This window comes from Hypanus sabinus, chromosome 15 (genome assembly GCF_030144855.1).
Source record: "Hypanus sabinus isolate sHypSab1 chromosome 15, sHypSab1.hap1, whole genome shotgun sequence".
Classification (NCBI taxonomy): domain Eukaryota; kingdom Metazoa; phylum Chordata; class Chondrichthyes; order Myliobatiformes; family Dasyatidae; genus Hypanus; species Hypanus sabinus.
In genome coordinates, this window is record NC_082720.1 from 28,639,710 (window position 1) to 28,663,693 (window position 23,984).

A 23,984-nucleotide genomic window follows, 5' to 3' on the forward strand; every position below is an offset into this window, starting at 1 on the left:
ATAAAAATTGAACTCTGACAGTCATTGCTAACTATTCAGAGACTGCAAGAAAACCAGATAATGCTACTCCTCTTTCCAAATGGTTCTGTCAGTAATACATGTTCTAATTATTTTATTTATATTGAAGATAAGCTATTTATTGATTGGTGGACACAGGTCTTTTGTTAAATCTTAAGGCATCAACAATGAAACAATTTTTAACATTAAAGAATAAAAGCTTATTGTCCACAGTGCTCCTACAGGGAGGAATAGAGGGAAAAAAAAAGTTTAAGCTGATACTTAGAAGAACTCACAGCATGTACTGTACTTCTGAGTTTCATGATGATCCAGGGAAAAGTAGGATTGATGGCAAGAAGGAAAGCAAGGAAGCTGATAGATCTTCCCCAGTGCTGAATGGCTCCCATTTTTGCAGTATATCACATTTTAAATTCACTTATTTATAATGAAATTCTGATGAGGTAGAAGTTCATTCTCCCTGCTGCCTGATTCTAGAAGTAAGTCTTCAGATCCCTGGTTAGCAATAGCTGTGGGTGGTGCTGTAAAGCCAAGATATGTATTCACACCCCACATGATTATAGTGTAAATTAAAACTTTGATGGGAACTATTATAATAATTCTTGGGGAAATCAATTTGCCTATGTGGTATATGTACTTGACAATAGGCATTGGGCCCACTGAAATACACAAGGTCATCAGTTACAAATAGCTCCCAGAGATAGTGATAGGGATAGTGACTCATTGGTTAAATGAACAAACAGAAAATTCTGTGGATCAGAATGAGGCATCCAGAAGACATGTTGCCTCCTATTTCCAGGGTCAGATCACATACAGCAATCTTAAGGTGGAGGGTGAGCAGTCAGAAAACATAATACACATTGGCACCAATGACAAAGATGGGAAAAGGGTTGAAGTACTGATGAGTGAAAATAGGCGGTTAGGAAGGAAGCGAAAAATCAGGACCTCAATGATAGTAATCTCTGGATTGCTGCCTGTGCCACATGCCAGTGAGAGCAAATGTAGGAAAATTGTGGAAGACAAATGTGTGGCTGAAGGGTTGGTGCAGAGGTCAGGATTTCAGATCTATGAATCATGGGGATCTGTTATGGAGAAGGTATGACCTGTACAATAGGATGGGTTACACCAGAACTCAAGACAAACCAATGTCCTCGTAGTCAGGTTTGCTACAGCTGTTGGGGAAGGCTTAAATTGGGTTGGCAGGGGGTTGGGAACCAGATAACTATAGGTCAGGTGACAGAACAGTTGCTGTAAAGGTAGAGAGAGGGTAGAACTGCACAGGGATAAAAGGGGAAACGTGCCTGGAGGGGGAGGAGGGAGGGGATGTCCTTAATGAAAACATTGTTTCAGCATTTACCAGAGGGACTTTTAATGAATGTGAGGTCAGTGTAGAACAGGCTAATGGGCTGAACCATGTTGACGTTAAGAAAGGTAGTGTTGAGAGCTTCTGAAAAACACTAACATTGATACACTCAGTAGTTACTTTATTTGGTGCTTTCTGTACCTAATAAAATAGCTATTGAGTACAGTATGTTCTTGGTCTTCTGCTGCTGTAGCCCATCCACTTCAAGGTTTGACATGATGTGAATTCAGAGATGCTCTTCTATACACTATAATTACAATGCATTGTTATTTTAGTTACTGTAACCTTCTAGTCAGCTTGAACCAATATAGTTATTCACTGGATTTTTTTTTTTGCTTTTTACACCACTCTCTGCAAGCTCTAGAGGCTGTTTTGCGTGAAAATCCCAGATCAGTAATTTCTGAGATACTCAAACCATTCTGTCTGATACCAACAATCATTCTATGGTTAAAGTAACTTAGATCACATTCCTTGCCCATTCTGATGTTTGGTTTGAACAACTGAACCTCTTGGCCACGTCTGCATTCTTTTGTGTAATGAATTGCTGCCACATGATTGGCTGATTAGATATCTGCATAATGAGCAGGAGTATAGGTGTACCTAATAAAATGGCCACTGAGTGTGTCATCGGGGAACCCAGCTTACTACAGAAAGCAAGGGGAGAGATTGTTGGGTATTGACGATGATCTTTGTATCCACCCTAGCTATACAATTCGTACCAGAGTATTAGATGTTGGCAAATGTTGTTCCATTGTTCAAGAAAGGTAATAGGGATAATCCTGGGAATTATAGACCAGTGAGTCTTCCAACAGTGATGGGAAAATTATTGGAGAGGATTCTTAGGGACAGGATTTATGAGCATTTAGAGAATTATAGTCTTATTAGGCATACAATTTAGCTTTGTGAGGGGAAGATCATGCCTCACAAGCCTTAACTGAGATACTTGAGATGTCAAAACAATTGAGATTTATGATGACAAAACAAATTGATGAAGGGAGAGTAGTAGATGTGGTGTATATGGATATTAGTAGGCATTTGACAGTTTCCTATGAAAGATTCATCCATGAAGTCATGAAGCATGGGATCCCTTGAAATTTGGCAGTGTGGACTTGAAATTGGCTTGCCCATGTAAGACAGATAGTGGTAGTAGATTAAGCATATTCTGCATGGAGGTTGGTAACTAAGTCATTTGCAGAGATCTGTTCTGGGACCTATGCTTTTTGTGATTTTTATAAATAATTTGGATGAGGGGGTGGGTTAGTAAGTTTGCAGATTACATGAAAGCTGGAGATGTGGACAGTGTAGAAGGGTATCAGAGATTGCAATTGGATATAGACAGGATACAGTGCTAAACTTTGGAAGATTGAGCTTGAAGGCAGAATACAAAGCTAGTTTCAAGATCATTCAAGATAGTGAAATTTAAGAGACTACTAGACAGGTATATGGAGGAATTTAAGGTGGGGGATTATATGGGAGGCAGGCTTTAAGGGTCGGGAGAGGGCCTATACTGTGTTGTATTGTTATATGTTCTATATACTTACCAGTGTGGAGTAACAGAAAGATCTTGGGGTCCAAGTGTCTACAGAATTTGTTGCAGAAGTTCATAGGGTGATTAAGAAGGTGTATGGTGCATTGGCCTTCATTAGTCGAGTTCAAGAGCTGCATGTCATGTTACAGCTGTATAAAACTCTGGTTAGACTATACTTGGAGCATTGTGATTTGGTCACCTCCTCAAAGGAAAGATGTGGAAGCTTTAGAGGGGGTGCAGTAGAGACTTACCAGGATGCTGCCTGGATTAGAGAACACGCCTTAGGGTTCAGCAAGCTAGGGCTTTTCTCTTTAGAGCATGAGAGGTGACTTGACAGAGGTAAGAAAGATTATGAAAGGCGTAGGAGTGGACAGAAAGCATCTTTTTTCACAGAGTGGCAATTGCCACCACCATCTGCTTAAGGTGAATGAAGTAAAATGTAGTGTGAGTGTCAGACTTAATTCTTCCCTCCTTCCCCCTCCTTCCAATACATACAGAGTGGTGGTTACCTGGAACGTACTGCCAGGTTTGGCAGTAGAGGCTGATATAACAGGGACATTTAAAAGACTCTTAGATAGGCACATGGACGTAAGGAAAATGGACAGTGTAGGATGGAAGGGTTAGATTGATCTTGGAGGTTTATAGGGGTCAGCACAACATTGTGGGTTGAAGAGTTCATACTGTGCTGTACCGTTCTATGTTCTAGATAACTATAAATGTACCTATGAGTTCAGCAAAATCCTGACCAAATGTCCAATTGGTTAAGAACTGTTCGACTGATTACTATGTTATCAGTGCACACAAACATATGCTAAAAAATATTGGTTTTTATCTTAAGCCTTTGATTGTATTTGTGATCACTACTGTGCACCCCATCGAAGCACAGAATGAAGGTAAAGCATTTTAGTACAACTGTTCCTTAAATCTTGTTAACATTGTGACTTAACTATACAAATTTTAAGCTCCATTTGTATCAAACTCATATAGATCACAAAGCTGCTGAAAACAGAATTATAATCCTGGTGGGGTCAGCTGTAATTGCATTTCACTTTCTTTCTTTCGTAATTCAATTCACATCATCAATATTTAATTCATCTTTCTAAGCATCCTGTATATCAATAGCAACATTAAGCTTAGTTTTTTCAATCAATATAGACAGATTATTCTTGGTTGGCATGGAAATGGTAGGCCTAAAGACCTGTTTGTATGCTTTATTACTTTTATGCTTCTTAAAATTTTACGGTGCTATCCTCAACATCGTCAATAAGCATACAGCCTGATTTTTCATGCTGAAAGTAAAATTTCAGAAAATATTCTTACAAACTGATATCATGGTAACAAATATTTGTTTGCATCTTTTTAAATTATTTGTAATCTATGGCAATATTTAGACTAAAGCTAATTAAAATTCCTTCTTTTTAAAGATGAAAAAGTTATTTTTTATAATCATCAGCTCTTTTTCCATTATGCATACCGAACATTCCAACAATGAATACACTGGACAGTTTTATATTTTTCTCAGTTAGGTACATCATGAATTGCTATGAAATCAAAAGCAAAATCATATGTTAAATACAATCTGGCTTACCTTTTGGTGGAAAATATGACTTGCTCTCTGCTTTGTGAGGCCAATCAACAACCAGGGAACCAAAACGACGAAAACTAGCTGTGATTTCATCTGTTTGAATAAAGTACATTTTCAATCTTTCTGTTGATAATTTTTTTAGGTTCAAATCAACTACATTCTTCATTTACAAATATGGAAGAAAATCATGCACAGCCTTTGGGCCCAAATTGCCCAGTTGGATATATGTGAAGATGTTTCTCATTTCAGGTGTCCCCCGTTTTTTGAATGTTCGCTTTACGACAGCTTGCTGTTACGAAAGACCTACATTAGTACCCGTTTTCGCTAGACTTATTTTCGCTTTATACGCGTTTACCCCGAGAAAGACTACAATGACCGTGAAGTGAAACTACATCGTACATACAATATTTCTACTTTATATAGGGTGTATATTTATCAGATCATTCCTGTTCTTATTTTATGTTAGTGCTATTTTAGGTTTTATGTGCTATTTGGTAGGTTATTTTTTGGGTCTGGGAACACTCAAAAATTTTTCCCATATAATTTAATTGTAATTGCTTCTTCGCTTTACGACATTTCAGCTTACAAATGGTTTCATAGGAATGCTCTACCTTCGGATTGCGGGGGAAACCTGTATATAGTTTATATGATATACAGTACTGTGCAGACATCTTAGGCATCCTAACTATATATGTGCCCAAGACTTTTGCACAGTACTATATACAAATGATATATAAACATACACATTGTAGACATCTAAATATCTGTTTATTTTAGCAAGTTATAAATGATTTTCTTATTTTGTGTTTATAAGAAAATGTAGGTCATTCTCATCTTAAGCTTATTATTCTGCCATTGGGATAGATTCAAATTTTTTGTATATTTTGTTTCAAATTTTGTACCAACAAAACAATTTTAAAACTGCTATCTTACCTTCATCAATATCAGGTGGCAGACCACCAACAAATACTTTGCGGGAATATCGTTCCACTCGTTCACCATTTTGGTGAGGAAAACAATGAGGAGAATTTATGCCGCTATGAAGAGTTTGATCACCACGTCCATCATCAAGGAAACCATCTTCAACAGGGAAGAGGGATGAATGACCTGGATGAAATCAAATATTAAACAATTATAAAAATACACAAATATTACTCTTTAAAGAAGTTTTAATTCAAACTTGTTCACCCAAGAACCTTATCTACTTCTTCTGTGACTGAATTGTATCTTTTCAATGCAGAACGTTGAAATCTTTGTTCACACCGGAACTTGTTCATTCAAGTTTGGAAGTACAGCAAAGTTAAACAAATAGAGATGCAGAATAAAAATAAATTGGCTGACATAACTGGCCATCTGTATCTAAGTAAAGGTTAATATTTGTGTTAAGGATTTAACTGAATCATTTTCAAGTTCTATCATGTAAAATCATATGATTAATGCCACCTGGAAAACATACAGACAGCTGCCTTAGCCATGTCTGCAGTTCAGTCAGCTGTTAAAGACTAACAGTTAATTATTAGTAACATTTAAATATTCTAAAATTAAGAAATATCCCTAAACTTCACTATTTACAGATTAGTTTTATTTGTTTCATGTACGTGAAACATATGGTAAAATGCATTGTTTGTGTCAATGATCAACACAGTCCATGGACCAGTTTGGGGCAGCCCGTGGGTGTAGCCATGCCTCTGGCACCAACATAGCATGCCTACAACTCAATAACCCTAACCGTACATCTTTGGAATTTAGGAAGAAACTGGAGAGGAAGCCCACATGGCCATGGGAAGTACATATACATATAAACTCCTTACAGACAGCAGATGGAATCAAACATCGCCAACTGGCGCTGTAAAGAGATTGCCTTAACTGCTACACTACCATTTTGCTTCCTATTTGTTATAAACTTCTAAAGTTTCTAAATGATTAAATATATTTATGAACAGAGAAACAATGATATTTATAAACTAAAACAATTCAAAGGATTACTTAAGTGTAGAAGTTGTGGATACTATCGAAAAGATCCACAGAGGTTTTGGGACCACTGGGGCCTTTTGAAACCAGAAGGGTAAATGGATAATCCTACAGATCAGTTGACCTAATACCAATTTTGGAGAAACTTCAGAATGCTATAAATTAATAAATTAAAGACAAATGGTGTTTGATCAATTTCTTTGAAGTGGTGACAAAGAAAAATAATGAAGCTAACGTCTTGTTTGACATTTTATCATTTGGAGATTTGTAAGCAAATTTGGCTTTGTAACACTAAGATGTGGCCAGTGAAAAATGTTTATTTTCCAGACCCCATTTCCAGAAAAGTTGGGATATTTTCCAAAATGGAATAAGAACAAAAATCTGTGATATGTTAATTCACGTGAACCTTTATTTAACTGACAAAAGTACAAAGAAAAGATTTTCATTAGTTTTACTGACCAACTTAATTGTATTTTGTAAATATACACAAATTTAGAACTTGATGGCTGCAACACACTCAACAAAAGTTGGAACAGAGTTAAAATAAGATTGAAAAGTGCACAGAATATTCAAGTAACATCGGTTTGGAAAACTCCACATTAAGCAGGCTAATTGGTAGCAGATGAGGTATCATGACTGGGTATAAAAGTAGCGTCCATCAAAGGCTCAGTCTTTGCAAGGATGGGTTGTGGTTCACCCCTTTGTGCAAAAATTCATGAGAGAATTGTTAGTCAGTTCAAAAGGTACATTTCCCAATGCAAGATTGCAGAGAATTTAGGTCTTTCAACATCTACAGTACATAATATTGTGAAAAGATTCAAAGAATTCAGAGACATCTCAATGTGTAAAGGGCAAAGTCGGAAACCACTGTTGAATGCGCGTGATCTTCGAGCCCTCAGGCGGCACTGCCTAAGAAACCATCATGCTACTGTGACAATTATAGCCACCTGGGCTTGGGAGTACTTCGGAAAACCATTGTCACTTAACACAGTCCATCGCTGCATCCAGAAATGCAACTTGAGACTGTATTACGTAAGGAGGAAGCCATACATAAACTCTATGCAGAAACGCTGGCGAGTTCTCTGGGCCTGAGCTCATCTCAGATGGACCGAAAAACTGTGGAACCATGTGCTGTGGTCAGGTGAGTCCACATTTCAGCTAGTTTTTGGAAAAAATGGGCATTGTGTTCTCCGTGCCAAAGATGAAAACGACCATCCTGATTGTTATCAGCAAAAGGTGCAAAAGCCAGCATCTGTGATGGTATGGGGGTGCATCAGTGCCCACAGCACAGGTGAGTTGCATGTATGTGAAGGTACCATTGACTCTGAGGCATATATTAGGATTTTAGAGAAACATACGTTGCCATCAAGGCGACGTCTCTTCCCGGGATGTCCATGCTTATTTCAGCAGGACAATGCCAGACCACATTCTGCATGGGCCACAACAGCGTGGCTTTGTAGACACAGAGTGCATGTGCTTGACTGGTCTGCTGCCAGTCCAGATCTATCTCCTATTGAAAATGTATGGCGCATCATGAAGAGGAGAATCAGACAACGGAGACCACGGACTGTTGAGCAGCTGAAGTCTTATATCAAGCAAGAATGGACAAAAGTTCCAATTGCAAATCTACTACAATTAGTATCTTCAGTTCCAAAACAATTAAAAAGTGTTATTAAAAGGCAAGGTGATGTAACACAATGGTAAACATGCCTCTGTTCTAACTTCTGTTGCGTGTGTTGCAGCCATCAAATTCTAAATTTGTGTATATTTACAAAATACAATTAAGTTGGTCAGTAAAACTATTGAAAATCTTTTTACTTTTGTCAGTTAAATAAAGGTTCATGTGAATTAACATATCACAGATTTTTGTTTTTATTGCATTTTGGAAAATATTGCAACTTCTCTGGAAATGGGGTTTGTATATTTACAGAGGTAATTCATCTTGTTTTCACTTAATGACTTAGGCATTTTTACCCTATTCTTCTTTACAAAACTGCTCAAGCCCTGATAGATGCATGGTCATCGTGAGTCAACAGCCCTTTTCAAGTCCAGCCACAAGTTCACAATTGGATTGAGATCTGGACTCTGACTTGGCCACTCCAGGATATTAATGTCGTTATTTTTAAACTATTCCTGTGTAGTTTTGGCTTCATGCTTGGGGTCATTGCCTTGTTGGAAAACAAATCTTCTCCCAAGTCACTGTTCTCTTGCAGACTGCATCAGGTTTTCCTCCAGGATTTTCCTGTATTTTACTGCAGTCAATTAACTCTCTACCTTCACAAATCTATTCCTATTCTGCTCTCAATTGAGGGTCTGTTATGGCCATGGCACCATGTACTGATCATGCTCTTAAGTTCATTGCCTCTATTAGCACCAGAATACCCAAACTTCAATCTTCCCGCTCCATCATGGATATTACATTGCTCCTGCATGTTCTTACTGATCATGACTTACAATAAATCAGTGTCTTGGAAAATTTCTTGTATCTATCTTCTGACTCATGCTTTTCAATAACCTTTTCGCAGAGTTGTTTGGAGTGCTCTTTTGTCTTCATGATGTAGTTTCTGCCGGGATACTGACTTACTAGCAGTTGGACCTTCCAGAAACAGGTGTACTTTACAATTGAAACGCCCTGACTGCACACAGGTCTCCAGAAAGAGATTTCCATTTAACTAATTAATGTGACTTCTAAAACCAACTGGTTGCACATCAAATAGGGTGAAAACTTATGCAATCAATTATTTTTGATTTATATTTGTAATTAAGTTAGATCACTTTGTAGAAATCTGTTTTCACTTCAACATGGAAGAGTCTTTTTCTGTTGATCAATGTCAAAGCAAAAGCCAAATTAAATCCACTGTGATCCAATGTTGTAAAACAATAAAACATAAAAACTTCTGGGGACGACGACACTTTTTATAGACCTAGAGTGCTGGTCTTTTAAAGAACATTAACCAATATCCTTGACCAATATCTTCATTTCTCTCCAGCCAAAGCGAGGTCCCAGAGGACTGGCAAGACTGACAAGTAGCTAATGTTGTGTCATCATCCAGGAAGGGAAATGGGGATAATCCTGGAAACTACAGACAAGTGAGTCTCACATCTGTAGTAGAGAGGTCACTAAAGAGTATTCTTAAGGATAAGATTTATGAGCGTTTAGAACTTCATAGCATAATTAGGGATAGACAGCGTGACTTTTGATGGGGCAAATTGTGTCTTATTAACATAATCGAGTTTTTAACAGGAGTGGACAAAGGTGGTTGATGAAGCTAGACCTACGGATGTTGTCTACATGTATTTTAAAAAGGCATTTGACAAAATCCCTCACGGGAGGCTATCCAGAAGATTAAGTTGCATGGACACAGCGAATTGGCTATTTGCATTTAGAATTAGCTTGTCATAGAAGACAGAGGGTAGCAGTTGATGGAAATTATCTTGGCTGGAGGTCTGTAAACAATTAAGTGACCTTAATGAAAACATAGAAGGGTAGATAAGTTAGTTTGCAGATGATATGAAGATTCATGGTATTTGGATAGTGTAGTGGACTGCCAGAGAATATAGATCAATTGCAGATTTGGATGGAGAAATGCAGATGGAGTTTAATATGGTCAAATATGAAGCGTTGTACTTTGGGAGATCATATGTAAAGGGACAGTACACTGTTAATAGCAAGAACCTTAATAGTGTTGATGTGCACAAGAATTTTGGGGTCCAAGTTCATAACTCCCTACAGGTGGCCACACTGTGGTAAAGATGGCACATTTATTACGTTTGTAGTTGAGAAACTGAGTTCAATAGATGGGAAGTTAAGTTGCAGCTTTATAAAATTACATCTGGCATATTGCACTGAATTCTGGTCTCTCCATTATAGGAAGGAGAGTTTTGGAGAGGGTGCAGAAGAGATTTACTAGAATCCTGCCTGGATTAGAGAGCATGTGCTATAGGCACATAGACAAACTTCCGTTTTCTCTGAAGTTGTGAAGGTCAAGATTAGATTTGATTGAGGTTTATAAAATGGTATGAGAGGCACAGATAGACAGCCAGTATTTTACCAGAGGGCATGAATTTAAAATAGCAGAGGTAGGTTTCAAGGAGATATATTGGGGATGAGGCACCTTTTTATAGAAAATACAGTGGTGCTGCCTGGAATGTGCTGGCAGGGCAGGTAATGCAGCCAAATATGATAAAAGCATTCAACACGTACAAAAGCTGGACAAACACACAGTATATTGCAGATGCTGTGGTCAAATCAACATGTACAAAAGCTGGACGAACTCAGCAGGTCAGACAGCATCTGTTGAAATGAGCAATCAACTTTTTGGGCTGAGACCCTTTGTCAGGACTGAAGAAGGAGGGGGCAGGGGCCCTATAAAGAAGGTGGGGGGAGGGTGGAAGGTGCCAGGTGAAAAACCAATCAGAGGAAACATCAAGGGGTGGGGGTGGGGGAGAAGGGAGGGGATAGGCAGGAGAGGTGAAGAAGAAATGAAAGGGGAAAGCACTATGGGTAGTAGAAGGCAGAATCATGAGAGAGGTGATAGGCAGCTGGAAGAGGAGGCAGAGTGAAAGAGGGATGGAATTACCAGGTCTCCCTTCCACCATCCCACTTTCACTCTGCCTCCTCTTCCAGCTGCCTATCACCTCTCTCATGATTCTGCTTTCTTCTACTACCCATAGTGCTTTCCCCTTGTATTCCTTCTTCACCTTTCCTGCCTATCCCCCCTCTTGCTTCCCCTCCCCCACCCCTTGATCATTCCTCTGATTGGTTTTTCACCTGGCACCTTCCACCCTCCCCCCACCTTCTTTATAGGGCCCCTGCCCCCTCTTCTTCAGTCCTGACGAAGGGTCTCGGCCCGAAACGTTGACTGCTCCTTTCAACGGATGCTGCCCGACCTGCTGAGTTCGTCCAGCTTTTGTACATGTTGATTTGACCACAGCATCTGCAGTATACTGTGTGTTTGATAAAGACATTCAAGAGGCTCTTAATTAAGCACACAAATTTGCAGGATATGGAAGGATGTGGATATTGTGCAGACAGAAGGGATTAGTTTAGTTGAGCATTTGATTACCAATTTAATTAATTCAGCACAACATTGGGGTTGAAGGGACTGTTCCTGTACTGTATTTTTCTAAGTTCTATCCAAATAGCTGAGTGATGAGAGATTGCAGATATCTGAAATGCAGAGGGACCTGTGTGTTCTGATACTTGCATCATAAGACTAGTATTCAGATAGAGCAAGCAATGAGGAATGTTAAAAGAATGTAATAATTTATTGCTAGGATAAGTGAATACAAAAATGGGAAAGTAATACTTCAGATCTATACGGCATTGGAAAACTATTCATAAAATTGTTTTTCTTACTTAAGAAAGGATGTTAATGCATTAAAGCAATTTAGGGAAGGTTTACTTGATTAATGCCTGTAATAAGTGCACTCCCTTGGGAAGAAAGGTTGGACAGACTTTGCTTGCATCCGCTGGGGGAGTTCAGAAGAGTGAGGGGGAACTTGATTTTAAAAAAGGACTCTGATTGGTCCTGACAAGCTGGACATGGAAAAACTCTCTTTTTGTAAAATCTAGAATAAGGGTTCATTGTTTAATAATAAGGGTGGGCTACCCATTTAAGACAGATAAGACAAAACAATTTCTCCTGGAGAGGCCTGTGAAAGTCTTTGAATATTTTTAAGCCAGAGGTTTATCAAGTTGGGAAGAAAATTATCAAGAGTAGGTGAAAGTGTAGAATTGAGTTTACAACAAGATCAGCTGTGCCCTTATTAGCTGTGCCACTTGCGTGGCAGTGTGAAATGTCAGGAGGATGTTATGAGAATGCAGGGTGACTTGGACAGGTTGGGTGAGTGGCCAAATGTATGGCAGATGCAGTTTAATGTGGATAAATGTGAGGTTATCCACTTTGGTGGCAAGAACAGGAAGGCAGATTACTATCTAAATGGAGTCAAGTTAGGAAAAGGGGAAGTACAATGAGATCTAGGTGTTCTTGTACATCAGTCAATGAAAGCAAGCATGCAGGTACAGCAGGCAGTGCAGAAAACCAATGGCATGCTGGCCTTTATAACAAGAGGAATTGAGTATAGGAGTAAAGAGGTCCTTCTGCAGCTGTACAGCACCCTGGTGAGACCCCACCTGGAGTATTGTGTGCAGTTTTGGTCTCCAAATTTGAGGAAGGACAATCTTGCTATTGAGGGAGTGCAGCGTAGGTTCACAAGGTTAATTCCCAGAATGGCAGGACTGTCATATGTTGAAAGATTGGAGCAACTGGGCTTGTATACACTGGAATTTAGAAGGATGAGAGGGGATCTGATTGAAACATAAGATTATTAAGGGATTGGACACACTGGAGACAGGAAGCATGTTCCCGCTGATGGGTGAGTCCAGAACTAGAGGTCACAGTTTAAGAATAAAGGGTAGGCCATTTAGAATAGAGATGCGGAAAAACTTTTTCACCCAGAGAGTGGTGGATATGTGGAATGCTCTGCCCCAGAAGGCAGTGGAGGCCAAGTCTCTGGATGCATTCAAGAGAGAGTTAGATAGAGCTCTCATAGATAGTGGGGTCAAGGGATATGGGGAGAGGGCAGGAACAGGGTACTGATTGTGTATGATCAGCCATGATTACAGTGAATGGTGGTGCTGGCTAGAAGGGCCGAATGGCCTACTCCTGCACCTACTGTCTATTGTCTTATTAAACTTGGAAAAGGGATGAAGTACTGAGTAGCCTGCTACTGTTCCAAATAAAATCAAAGAAATCCTTTGGTTTCTCATTAAAAACTCAGGGAGAGAAGGATTAACTGCAGCACGGGCATGATGAGGTTTATAACCTTGATCACTTCGAGGTCTCATGTTGTGACAATTTTTTCAATGCTCCCTAAATTTGAGGACACCGTAACTTACATAAAATAATTTTTAGGAAAAGCAACACTTCCTTAATACTAGGAGAAAAAAAGGAAGTAAACTTAGTGAAATTGCCGGTCAAACTGCTATTGAAGTATGACAAAATAAGGATAAAATGCAATACACAATGTAGATGTCGTTATGCTTTAGACACAAAAATAACTTCTCCTTAGGTTATAAGCAGTGCTGAATGGGTCACTTGCTACTGGACAGCAGCAATATACTGTAGTGTGATGAGAAACTGAAATGAGAATCACTATGTAGGGATAGTATGTGGAAGTGCTTGCTCTTTCCCCAGCTCCCCCAAGCTTCCAAATGTAATCATAGTAAAATATGATAAAACTCATTCATTCCATGGTCTCCATGCTGCTTTAAGAACTGCCAAACGCAATTCCACATTCCAGCTACTACAGTTCGCATACTGACATACTGACAGCTATGAAAATCAGGTAGACTGAGATGCGTTGGTGGGGGGGGGTGAGTGTGGAGACTTGTAGGCTGTCAAAGTAGTAGTTCTGAGTCCAGTAGGCTATGCCAACTGTTGGGAGTCAGCTTTCCAAAGGAAGACTACGCTCCTAACAACTAATCAGGAACAAGCAGCACTCTATGGAGGCAAGTGTCGGTGATCTCAGGGCAATGGAAAATCTGCTCTTCTGTCCATCATTTTGTTGAACAATCCATTTTCCTCTAAAGCAAAGAATACAAGAAAATGCAAGTAGGCTCTTCAAGCCTGCCTTACTGATCAATAGGATCACAACTAATCTATCCCCACCTTAAATATTTATTTAGAGATACAGCATAGAACAGGCCCTTCCACCCCAATGAGCTGTAACGCCCAGCAACACACCTATTTACACTATCCTAATCACAGGACTATTTACCATTTACTACTAACCGGTACATCTTTGGAATATAGGAGGGAGGAAACTGGTGTGTCCAGAGGCAACCCATGAGCTCACAGGAAGGATGCACAAACTTCTTGAAGACTTCTTGAACTCTGAATTCTGAAGCTTCGAGTTGTAGTAGTATCGTGCTAACCACTATGTTATCATGGTGCCCTGGTATATATCCAGTGATCTGGTTTCCACAACCACTGGGGTGAGAGAATTCCATAATTTCTCTTCCCTCTGAGAGAAGAAATTTCTATGCACCTTAGTTCTAGATGACCAGCACCCACTTTATCATTATGCCCCCTTGTTTGTGACTCTTCCATTAGTGAAAACATCTCAATATTTACCCTGTCAAGCCCCTTTAGGCTATCACTTTATCATTTGTTTAAGGTCACACCTAATTTTTTTCCCTAAAGAAATACACACCCAAATCTGTCAGCCTCTCATGATAGCATATCCTTTATCCTGTGAATTAGCCTGGTGGATAATCCAGTCCTTGTGCAATCCTTTGGGATTGTATCCTTTTTATGCAAGGGAACTGAAGAGTGCAGTATATTCCAGGGGTGGTCTCACCAACACTGTAACAAAACCTCCCTATTCTTAAACTCCAACCCATTAGTTATGAACGTTAACATACTGTTTGCTTTTGCAAAGCCATAGAGCACTGCACCAAAGAAAAAGGCCTTTCAATCATCTAGTCTGTGCCAAATTGCTATTCTATCTAATCCCATCAACTCACACCTGGACCATAGTTCTCCATACTTCTCCCATCCATACACTTATCCAAACTTCTCTCAAATGTCGCATTATACCTATATACACCACTTCCATGGGCAGCTTATTCCACAGTCGCATCATCCTCCGAGTGTAGAAATTTTCCCTCAGGTTCCTTAAATATTTCACCTTTTACCCTTAACCTACTGTCTCGAGTTCTAGTCTCATCTAACTTCAGTGGAATGAGCCTGTTTGCATTTATTCCATCTATAATCCTCCTAGTTTTGTACACCTCTATCAACTCTCCCCTCATTCTCCTATTTTCCAACAAATAAAGTCCCAACCTATTCAACCTTTCTCTACAAGTCCATTTGTCAAGTGCCTGCAATATCCTTGTAAGTTTTCTCCATACCCTTTCAATTTTATTGATATCTTTCTTATAGGTAGGTGACCAGAACTGAACATAATACTCCAATTAGGCCTCACCAACATCTTAAACAACTTTAACTTAACATCTCAACTCAAGTATTCAAAAGCTTTGATTTATGAAGGTCAATGTGCCAAAAGTTCTCTCTATGATCTTATCTACCTGTGATGCCACTTTAAAGGAATTACGGATCTGTATTTTCAGATTCCTTTGTTTTACTGCACTCCTCAGTGCCCTGCCATTGATTATGCAAGTCTTACCCTGATTTGTCTTCCCAAAGTGCAAAACCTCACACTTAACTGCATTAAATTCATCTGTCATTTTATAGCCCTTTTTTTCCAGCTGGTTTGGATCTCACTGTGAGCTTTGATAGGCTTCATTGCTGTCCACTATGTCCCCAATCTTGGTGCTAACCACAAGTTTTTTGATCCATGTTACCACATTATCATCCAGATGGTTGATACAGATAACAACAATGAACACTGTACTAATCCTTGTGCACACCACTACTCACAGGCCTCTAATCAGAGAGGCAGCCACCTACCACCCCTCGCTGGCTTCTCTTGCTAAACTAATGTTGAATCTAATTGACTACTTCACCCTGAATGCTAAGCAACTGAACTTTCCGGACCAGCCTCCCATGCATGACATTGTCAAAGGCCATTGTCAAAAATCCTTGTTTTTCCTTCAACTATTTTGTATGTAACCTCCTTAAAAACTCTACAAAATTGGTTAATCATACACAAAGACACATTAAATGTTATGTATTGTAATTCCAAAAACTAATCAAAAGAAAAACACCACAGCTAGGGAAAACATGTCTATTAGCTTTACTTTAGTGAGGTGTACAAATACAACATGGTGGTGTAATGAATTATGTATACAGAGAATGCTTAATCAAACTTTACATTTACAATATTACTGAAATATTAAATAAACACCCTCTCTGCTTAGCTATAAATTCCAACTCAATATAGAATGCATCTCAACTATATATATCAAATATGAGGTAAACTTAGTGAAATTATACCTGGTTAAACTGCTTTTAAAGTATGGTGAAATAAGGATAAAATGCAATACACAATTTAGATGTTGATTTTACAGTAAAAACTGCTGCTATGCTTCAGGCATTAAAAATAACTTCTTGGGATATGAGCAGTGCTGACAGAGTCTCTTGCTACTCAAGAGCAGCAATACACAGTGACTATGTAAGTTGAAAGTTATGTTTTACTGTTTTACAACATTGAATCACAGTGGATTTAATTTGGCTTTTTTGAGGCAGATCAACAGAAAAAGACTCTTACATGTCAAAATAGAAACAGATTTCCACAATCAAAATAATTGATTGCAAAAGTATTCACCCCCTTTACTGTGACATACCAAATCTTCACTGGTGCAGCCAATTGGTTTTAGAAGTCACATAATTAGTTAAATACAATTCTGCTTTTCAAGACCGGTGTGCAGTCAGGGTATTTCAATTGAATGAAGTAAAAATAAACCTGAATCCAGAAGGTCTGGTCAGTATCCTGGCAAAAACTACGCCAAAGAATCAAAAGAACACTTCAAGCAATTCTGTAAAAAGGTTATTGAAAAGCACAAGTCAGGAGATGGATATAAGAAAATTTCCAAGTCACTGAATATCCCTTGGAGTACAGTTAAAAGTCAATAATCAAGAAATGGAAAGAATATGGCAGAGATGTACATCTGCACAGAGCAGGCCATCATCAAAAACCAAGTGACCATACAAGGGGACTACTGAAGGAGGCCACCAAGAGATCTATGCCAAATCTGGAGGAGTTACAAGCTTCAGTGGCTGAGATGGGAAACTGTGCATGCAACAACTGTTGCCCGGGTGCTTCACCAATCGCAGCTTTATGTAAGAATGGCAAACAGAAAGCCACTGTTCAAAAATGCCCAAATGATATCTCGGCTAGTTTGCCAGAAGGCAAGTGGGAGACTCTGAAGTCAAGCTGGAAGAAGGTTCTATTGTTTGATGAAACCAACATTTAGCTTTTTGGCCATCAGGATATGCTCTGTTTGGCATAAGCCAAACACCACACTTCATTAAAGACATACAGTTACTACCGTGAAGCATGGTGGTAGCTACGTCATGCTGTGGGGGATGCTTCACTGCAGCAGGCCCTTGAAAAATTGTAAAGTTAGAGGGTTAAATGAATGCATCAAAATAAAATGAAATCCTGGAGAAAAACCTGATGCTGCCTGTAAGGGAACTGCGAGTTGGAAGAAGATTTGTTTTCCAGCAAGACAATGACCCCAAGCATAAAGCTAAGGCTACACAGGAATGGCTTAAAAATAACAAAGTTATTTTGTTGTTGGAGTGGCCAAGTTAGAGTCCAGACCTCAATCCAATTGAGAATTTGTGGCTGGACTTTAAAAGGGCTGTTCACTCATGATTCCCATGTAATCTGAGAGAGCTTGAGCAATTTTTACAGACAAATGAGGAAAATTTGCAGTGTCCACATGTGCAGAGCTGACAGAATCCTATCCACACAGAATCAAGGCTGTAATTGCTGTCAAAGGTGCATCCACTAAATACTGACTTGATGAGGATGTGCAATTATGCAATCAATTTTTTTTGTGTTTAATAACTGTAATAAATTTAGACCAATTTATAGAAATTTGTTTTCACTTTGACACAAAAGAGTCTTTTCTGTAGATCAGGATAAAAAAAAGGCAAATATTCACACACATACACAGTATACTGTATAATACAAGTACTTTATAGATATCGACAGAATAATAAACTTTAAAGTATCCCATTCACTCTTAAAAATTTAATTGCTGTGGAGGATTTTCTTACTTCTATGGGATATCTTTCCTGACAAGGGAGGTCTCTCTACTTGATAGGAGCAACTTTTGGCTGTGAAACAATCTTAGGTTCTGGGGCCTCCACTGTGGTAGATGTAGGATTTGACTCTGGAATGGCAAGAAGTGGTTCACCTTTCTTCTCTAACGAATGACTCTACTCTCAACTTATTGATGTCTCCTCTTCAGATGACATCAGCTGCAATCTTCACTGTGTACGACAGTGGTCCAGTTCTGTACTTAATCTTTCCAAGTACCTGTACCCACTTTTGATCACCTCTTTAGTCCCTCGCCAGCTCTGCTTAATCATAAATGAAACTTCGATCCTCCTTGTTTGAGGAACCCTCTATTTGTCCCGCCTATGAAATTGGGTTTGAAGAGATCTGTGCATTAGTGCAAGGGATGACCTACAAAGAGCAGAGCTGGTGGGTTGCTGGTTATGGAATGTATTGCATTGTGATATGCAAGGAGGAAATTGGTGAACTTCTAATTCAATGTCAGTGTAGTGTGTTCTGCTGACATTGCTTGCAGTGCATTCTTTAGATTCTGGACAAACCTTTCCACCATTTACAGCTGCGTGGTATTACACCTGCACCATACATCTTATTCCAGTCATTTTTCAGAATGACTGAAACTGCTCAGCAACAAACTGTGGCCCATTGTTGCTGACTAAGCGTTCTGGAACACCAGCCTTTGAGAAAAGGCTTTTCAACACCATCAACTCTGTGTGAGGCTGTACTGGAAGCCATTGGGAACACTTTGTAGCTACATCTATGACGAGATTTGTGCCCATGAATAGTTCAGCAGAATCTACATGAATCCTCTGCCAGAGCAATATAGGCTATTCCCATTGAGGGAGAGGCACTGCTCCTGGCATCTTCTGGACGTGTTGGAATGCCAAACAATGCATGGTGAGCCTCTCAATCTGCTGATCTATCCCAGGCCACCAGTCAAAACTTCCAGCCAAAGCTTTCATTTTGATCACACCTAGATGACCAGTGTGTAGCTCTCAGCCTGGATAGTACAACAACTCTGTCTCCACATAAGCCAAACACCAAAAATAGCAAATTCATCCCAGTGCTGGTAAACTTGGGGGAACTGAAAATTCTGCTGAGGATTGCAACCATTTTGGGTTGCCATGTATACCTGAGGCAGTTTGGGACCTCTCTCATTTCTCTTTGGATCATCTCTGCTGGAACAGGGGGACTTTCAATTTGCATTAGTGAGAATATGTCAAGAGGAGTGTCCTCTTTTGTAAATTTTTCAGATATTTCTTTTTCCAAGGGTAAATGGAACAATCTAACAGCATTTCCATGATTAATTGTCCTCTTAAATTCAATCTTGTAATTGTGTCCCTCAATAAACAGAGCCCATCTCTGCATTTGTACTGCTGCTGTTAGTGGACCACCCTTTAGTGGCCTGAAAATGGACACTAGTTGTTGATAATCAGTAGTAAGGGTAAACTCTCTCCTATATAAGTACCGGTTGAAACATTTTACACCAAACCAGAGTTAAGGCCTCTGTCAATCCATGTGTAAATTTTCTCTGCCTCAGTAAGGAAACATGATGCAATGGTTCTGGGGCATTCATTTCCATTGGACATAACATGTGACATGATTGCACCTGTATCATAAGGGAAGGTGACACAGGCATGCTTCACTGGACAATGCGGATTATGTGTGAGTATAGTGCCTGATGTCACCATTTACTTTGCCTTCTGGAAAGCCACCTCACACTACTTTGTCCATTGCCATTTCTTCCTGATCTGTAGTAATGAGTTCAAGGGGTGAAGCACAGTGGCCAAGTTTGGCAAGAACTTACTACAGTAATTGACATATCCTACAAAGGACTGCAACTGTGACCTTGGGGCATCCACCAGTGCTTGATTTTTTTCAGCAGACTTGTGTAAATCTTGTGTGTCAATGTGTGACTACATTGTGATGCTTGGTTTAAAGAATTCACACTTGTTGCATTATGCTCTAAGCCCATAACCTTCTTCAAAGATTCAAAGTACACTTATTACCAGAGTGCATAAATTATACAACCTTGAGATTTGTTTGCTAACAGTTAACACTGTTGAGATTTTGGAGATGTTCCTTGTCATCCTCATCGGTATAATAATGTCATCCAGGTAAATCTGAGTGCCTGGGGTAGCCTTGCAGTATCTGGTCTACAGCTTTCTGCCAGACTGCAGATGCAGATGCTACTCCAAAAATGTCTATTATTTTGATAAAGCCCTTTGCGACTGTTTATGGTCAGAAACAGTTTAGATTCTTTTTCCATCTCTATCTATAGGTAGGCCTCAGTTAAGCTCACTTTGCTGAAGCATTTCCCTCCAGAGAGGTTTTCAAAGGTATTCTCTATCCTGGGTAGATGGTATTGATCTATTTTAAGTACTGGGTTGATGGTGACCTTAAAACGACAAATCCTGACAGACCCATCCTTTTTGGCTACCAGAACTACTGGTGTTGCCCATTGACTCCACTCAACCTTGGAAAGAATTCCTTCAACCTCCATGCAATCTAGCTCACTAGCTACTTTAACAAAGATGGTACAAGAAACTGGATGGGCGGGGGACGTCACGTGATGACGTAGGATCAAGACGCTGGAACCCAGCCCTCCCGTAAAAAAGTTAATAAATTAATGTTTAAGTGAAGAAAAGTTAATTAATACTTTTTTAAGGTTACTTATAAACTACTCCGGATTGTTTTAAGTTATGCCTCATAAACAGAGGACTAAGAAAACTGCTACCGCGAAGACCGCTCAAGTTGGAACAGAATCAAGGCCTACATCTACTGAAGAACCGCGGACTCAGATACAACACACCACCGGTGAAACAGAAAAGGAGACTACGGCAGCATCGGCCATTTCTAAAGGGAAAGATCAACGAAAACTGCGCAAGCGTAAAGGAACGAGCATGCGCAAAAGAGAGCAACCAGAACTACAAAACCCAGCAACGACTGAAACCGACAGTGAAAGTGAGTCTGAGAGAGAGATAGACTCTCTGGAAAAATCAGACGAAGACGGAGATCAAGATGAAAGTTCCTCTGAAAATACAAAAAAGACTTTGAGGCAAATAATGCATAAATTAGAAAAATTAAATGCATTAAAAGTAATTAAAAGTAACCAAAAAGTAATTACAGAAAAAATAACAAATATGGAGGCTATGTTTGATAAAATGACAAAGAAACAGGAAAAAATGGAAAAGAAAATTACAGATTTGGACGTCAAAATGGAAGAAATGGAGGGAAGAATGAAGAGGATGGAAGATGATAATGATGCCTGGACATCAGAAAGAAAACAACTCATGGGAAAAATTGATAAACTTGAAAATTTTAGTAGACGCAACAATATTAAAATTGTTGGACTTAAAGAAGGTACCGAAGGAGAAGACCCAATAAATTTTTTTCAAAAATGGATTCCTGAAAAATTGGAAATGGGAGAAGAAACTTTAATTGAGATTGAAAGGGTGCACAGAGCCTTAAGACCAAGATCTCAAGATGATCAAAATCCGCGATCAATTTTGATAAGATGTTTAAGATACCAGGATAAAGAAAAGATTTTGAGGGCGGCTGCCCAGGGTGCTAAAAGAAGAAAAGGTCCGTTGATGATAGCTGAGAAACCAGTTCTTTTTTATCCTGATATAAGTTATAACCTTTTGAAGAGAAAGAAAGAATTTAATCCAGTTAAAAAGGTTTTGTGGGAAAAAGGTTATAAGTTTTTAATGCGTCACCCAGCAACACTGATAATTTTTTTGGAGGAAGGAAAAAGATTTTTTTTTGATTATCAAGATGCGGAGGTGTTTGCACAAAAACTTTCATCTCTTCGTTAATTAAAAGTAGAGATTTCTAAATGTAATGGTTAAAGACGAAGACAGAGAAAGCAAATGGAACTGATGGACATTTAAGGACGATATAAGGGAGAAAAGTAATATTTTAGAAATATTAATTGAGAATAGTATGTTTTTTTATATGTATATTTTTTATGTTGCGGGGAGGGCTGGGGAGCTTTGAATCGGTTACTACGGGATTCACGTGTGTAATCATGGCGATTGCCATGACCCGTACAATAGAGGGGGGTAATGTTGTGTTTCCTTTCTTTCACAACGTTAGTAGGGGGGTATTTTGTTTTTTTCTTTATTTTTTATTTTTCTTCTATTCTTTTGCCTGGATGATTGGTGGGGACACACATAGCAACATGGAGACTTTTAAAAAGATTTCCCAGGATACAATGAAAGTTGAAGGATTAGGTATTATTATAGATTGGAGTAACATAAATAAAAATAATGACTAATTTATTGAATTTTTTAAGTTTTAATGTTAATGGGCTTAATGGACCAATAAAAAGAAAAAGAATTTTAACATACATTAAAAAAATGAAAATAGATATAGCTTTCTTACAAGAAACTCATTTAACGGATATAGAACATCAGAAATTAAAAAGAGACTGGGTTGGAAATGTTATTGCAGCTTCATTTAACTTAAAGGCAAGAGGAGTTGCAATTTTGGTTAATAAAAATTTACCAATTAAAATACAAAATGTATTAATTGATTTGGCAGGAAGATATCTAATTATACATTGTCAAATTTTTTCAGAACTATGGACTCTTATGAATATTTATGCACCAAATGAAAATGATGTAAAGTTTATACAGGAGGTCTTTTTGAATTTGGCTAATGCACATGATAAAATATTAATAGGTGGAGATTTTAATTTTTGTTTAGATCCAGTTTTAGATAGATCAACAAAGGCTATTACAAAATCAAAAGTAGCAAAATTAACTCTATCATTGATGAAAGATTTAAATTTGATTGATATATGGAGAAGAATCAATCCAAAAGAAAGGGATTATTCATTCTATTCAAATAGACATAAAACATATTCAAGGATAGATTTTTTCCTATTATCAACAAATACTCGATAGAGTGAAAAACGTGGAATATAAAGCAAGAATATTGTCTGATCACTCTCCTTTAATAATGACAATGATAATGATAGATAAAGAGGAATCAATTTATAGATGGAGATTTAATTCAATTTTACTAAAACGTCAAGATTTTTGTGATTTTATGAAAAAGCAGATTCAGTTCTTTTTAGATACAAATTTACATTCAGTTGATGATAAATTTATATTGTGGGAAGCAATGAAAGCATATTTGAGAGGCCAGATAATAAGTTATACTTCTAAAATTAAGAAGGAATATATGATAGAAATAGATCAATTGGAAAAAGAGATTATAAAATTAGAAAAAGAATCTCAAAGAAATATGACAGAAGAAAAACGAAGACAACTTATTAATAAGAAGTTAAAATATAATACACTCCAGACATATCGAACAGAAAAAGCAATTATGAGAACTAAACAGAGATATTATGAATTAGGTGAAAGATCACATAAAGTTCTTGCATGGCAGTTAAAAACAGATCAGATTTCTAAAACAATAAATGCAATTCGGACAAAAGTGAATGAAATTACTTATAAACCTCTAGAAATTAATGAGGCTTTTAAGAATTTTTATTCTGAGTTGTATAAATCAGAATCAAAGAATGATGATGTTAAGATAGAAGAATTTTTATCACAAATAACTCTTCCAAAATTAAATACAGAAGAACAGAAGGGATTAGGTATATCTTTTACATTGAAGGAAGTTGAAGAAGCTTTGGGATCACTTCAAAGTAATAAATCTCCAGGAGAAGATGGTTTTCCACCTGAATTTTATAAAAAGTTTAAAGATTTATTAATTCCTCCTTTTATGGAGTTAAT

General features: G+C 38.3%; 1 protein-coding gene across 3 annotated transcripts in view; it reads right to left on the bottom strand.

Moving 5' to 3' along the window:
* cpeb4b (cytoplasmic polyadenylation element binding protein 4b) overlaps nt 1–23,984 on the bottom strand; it is a 103,466-nt gene that overhangs the window by 25,915 nt on the left and 53,567 nt on the right. For all 3 annotated transcript variants that reach the window (XM_059990152.1, XM_059990154.1, XM_059990153.1), the window contains 2 exons: nt 5,425–5,598; nt 4,495–4,584 (listed from right to left, as the gene is read on the bottom strand). In XM_059990152.1, the coding sequence (XP_059846135.1) occupies nt 4,495–4,584; nt 5,425–5,598 (264 nt within the window). The remainder of the gene's footprint in view (nt 1–4,494; nt 4,585–5,424; nt 5,599–23,984) is intronic.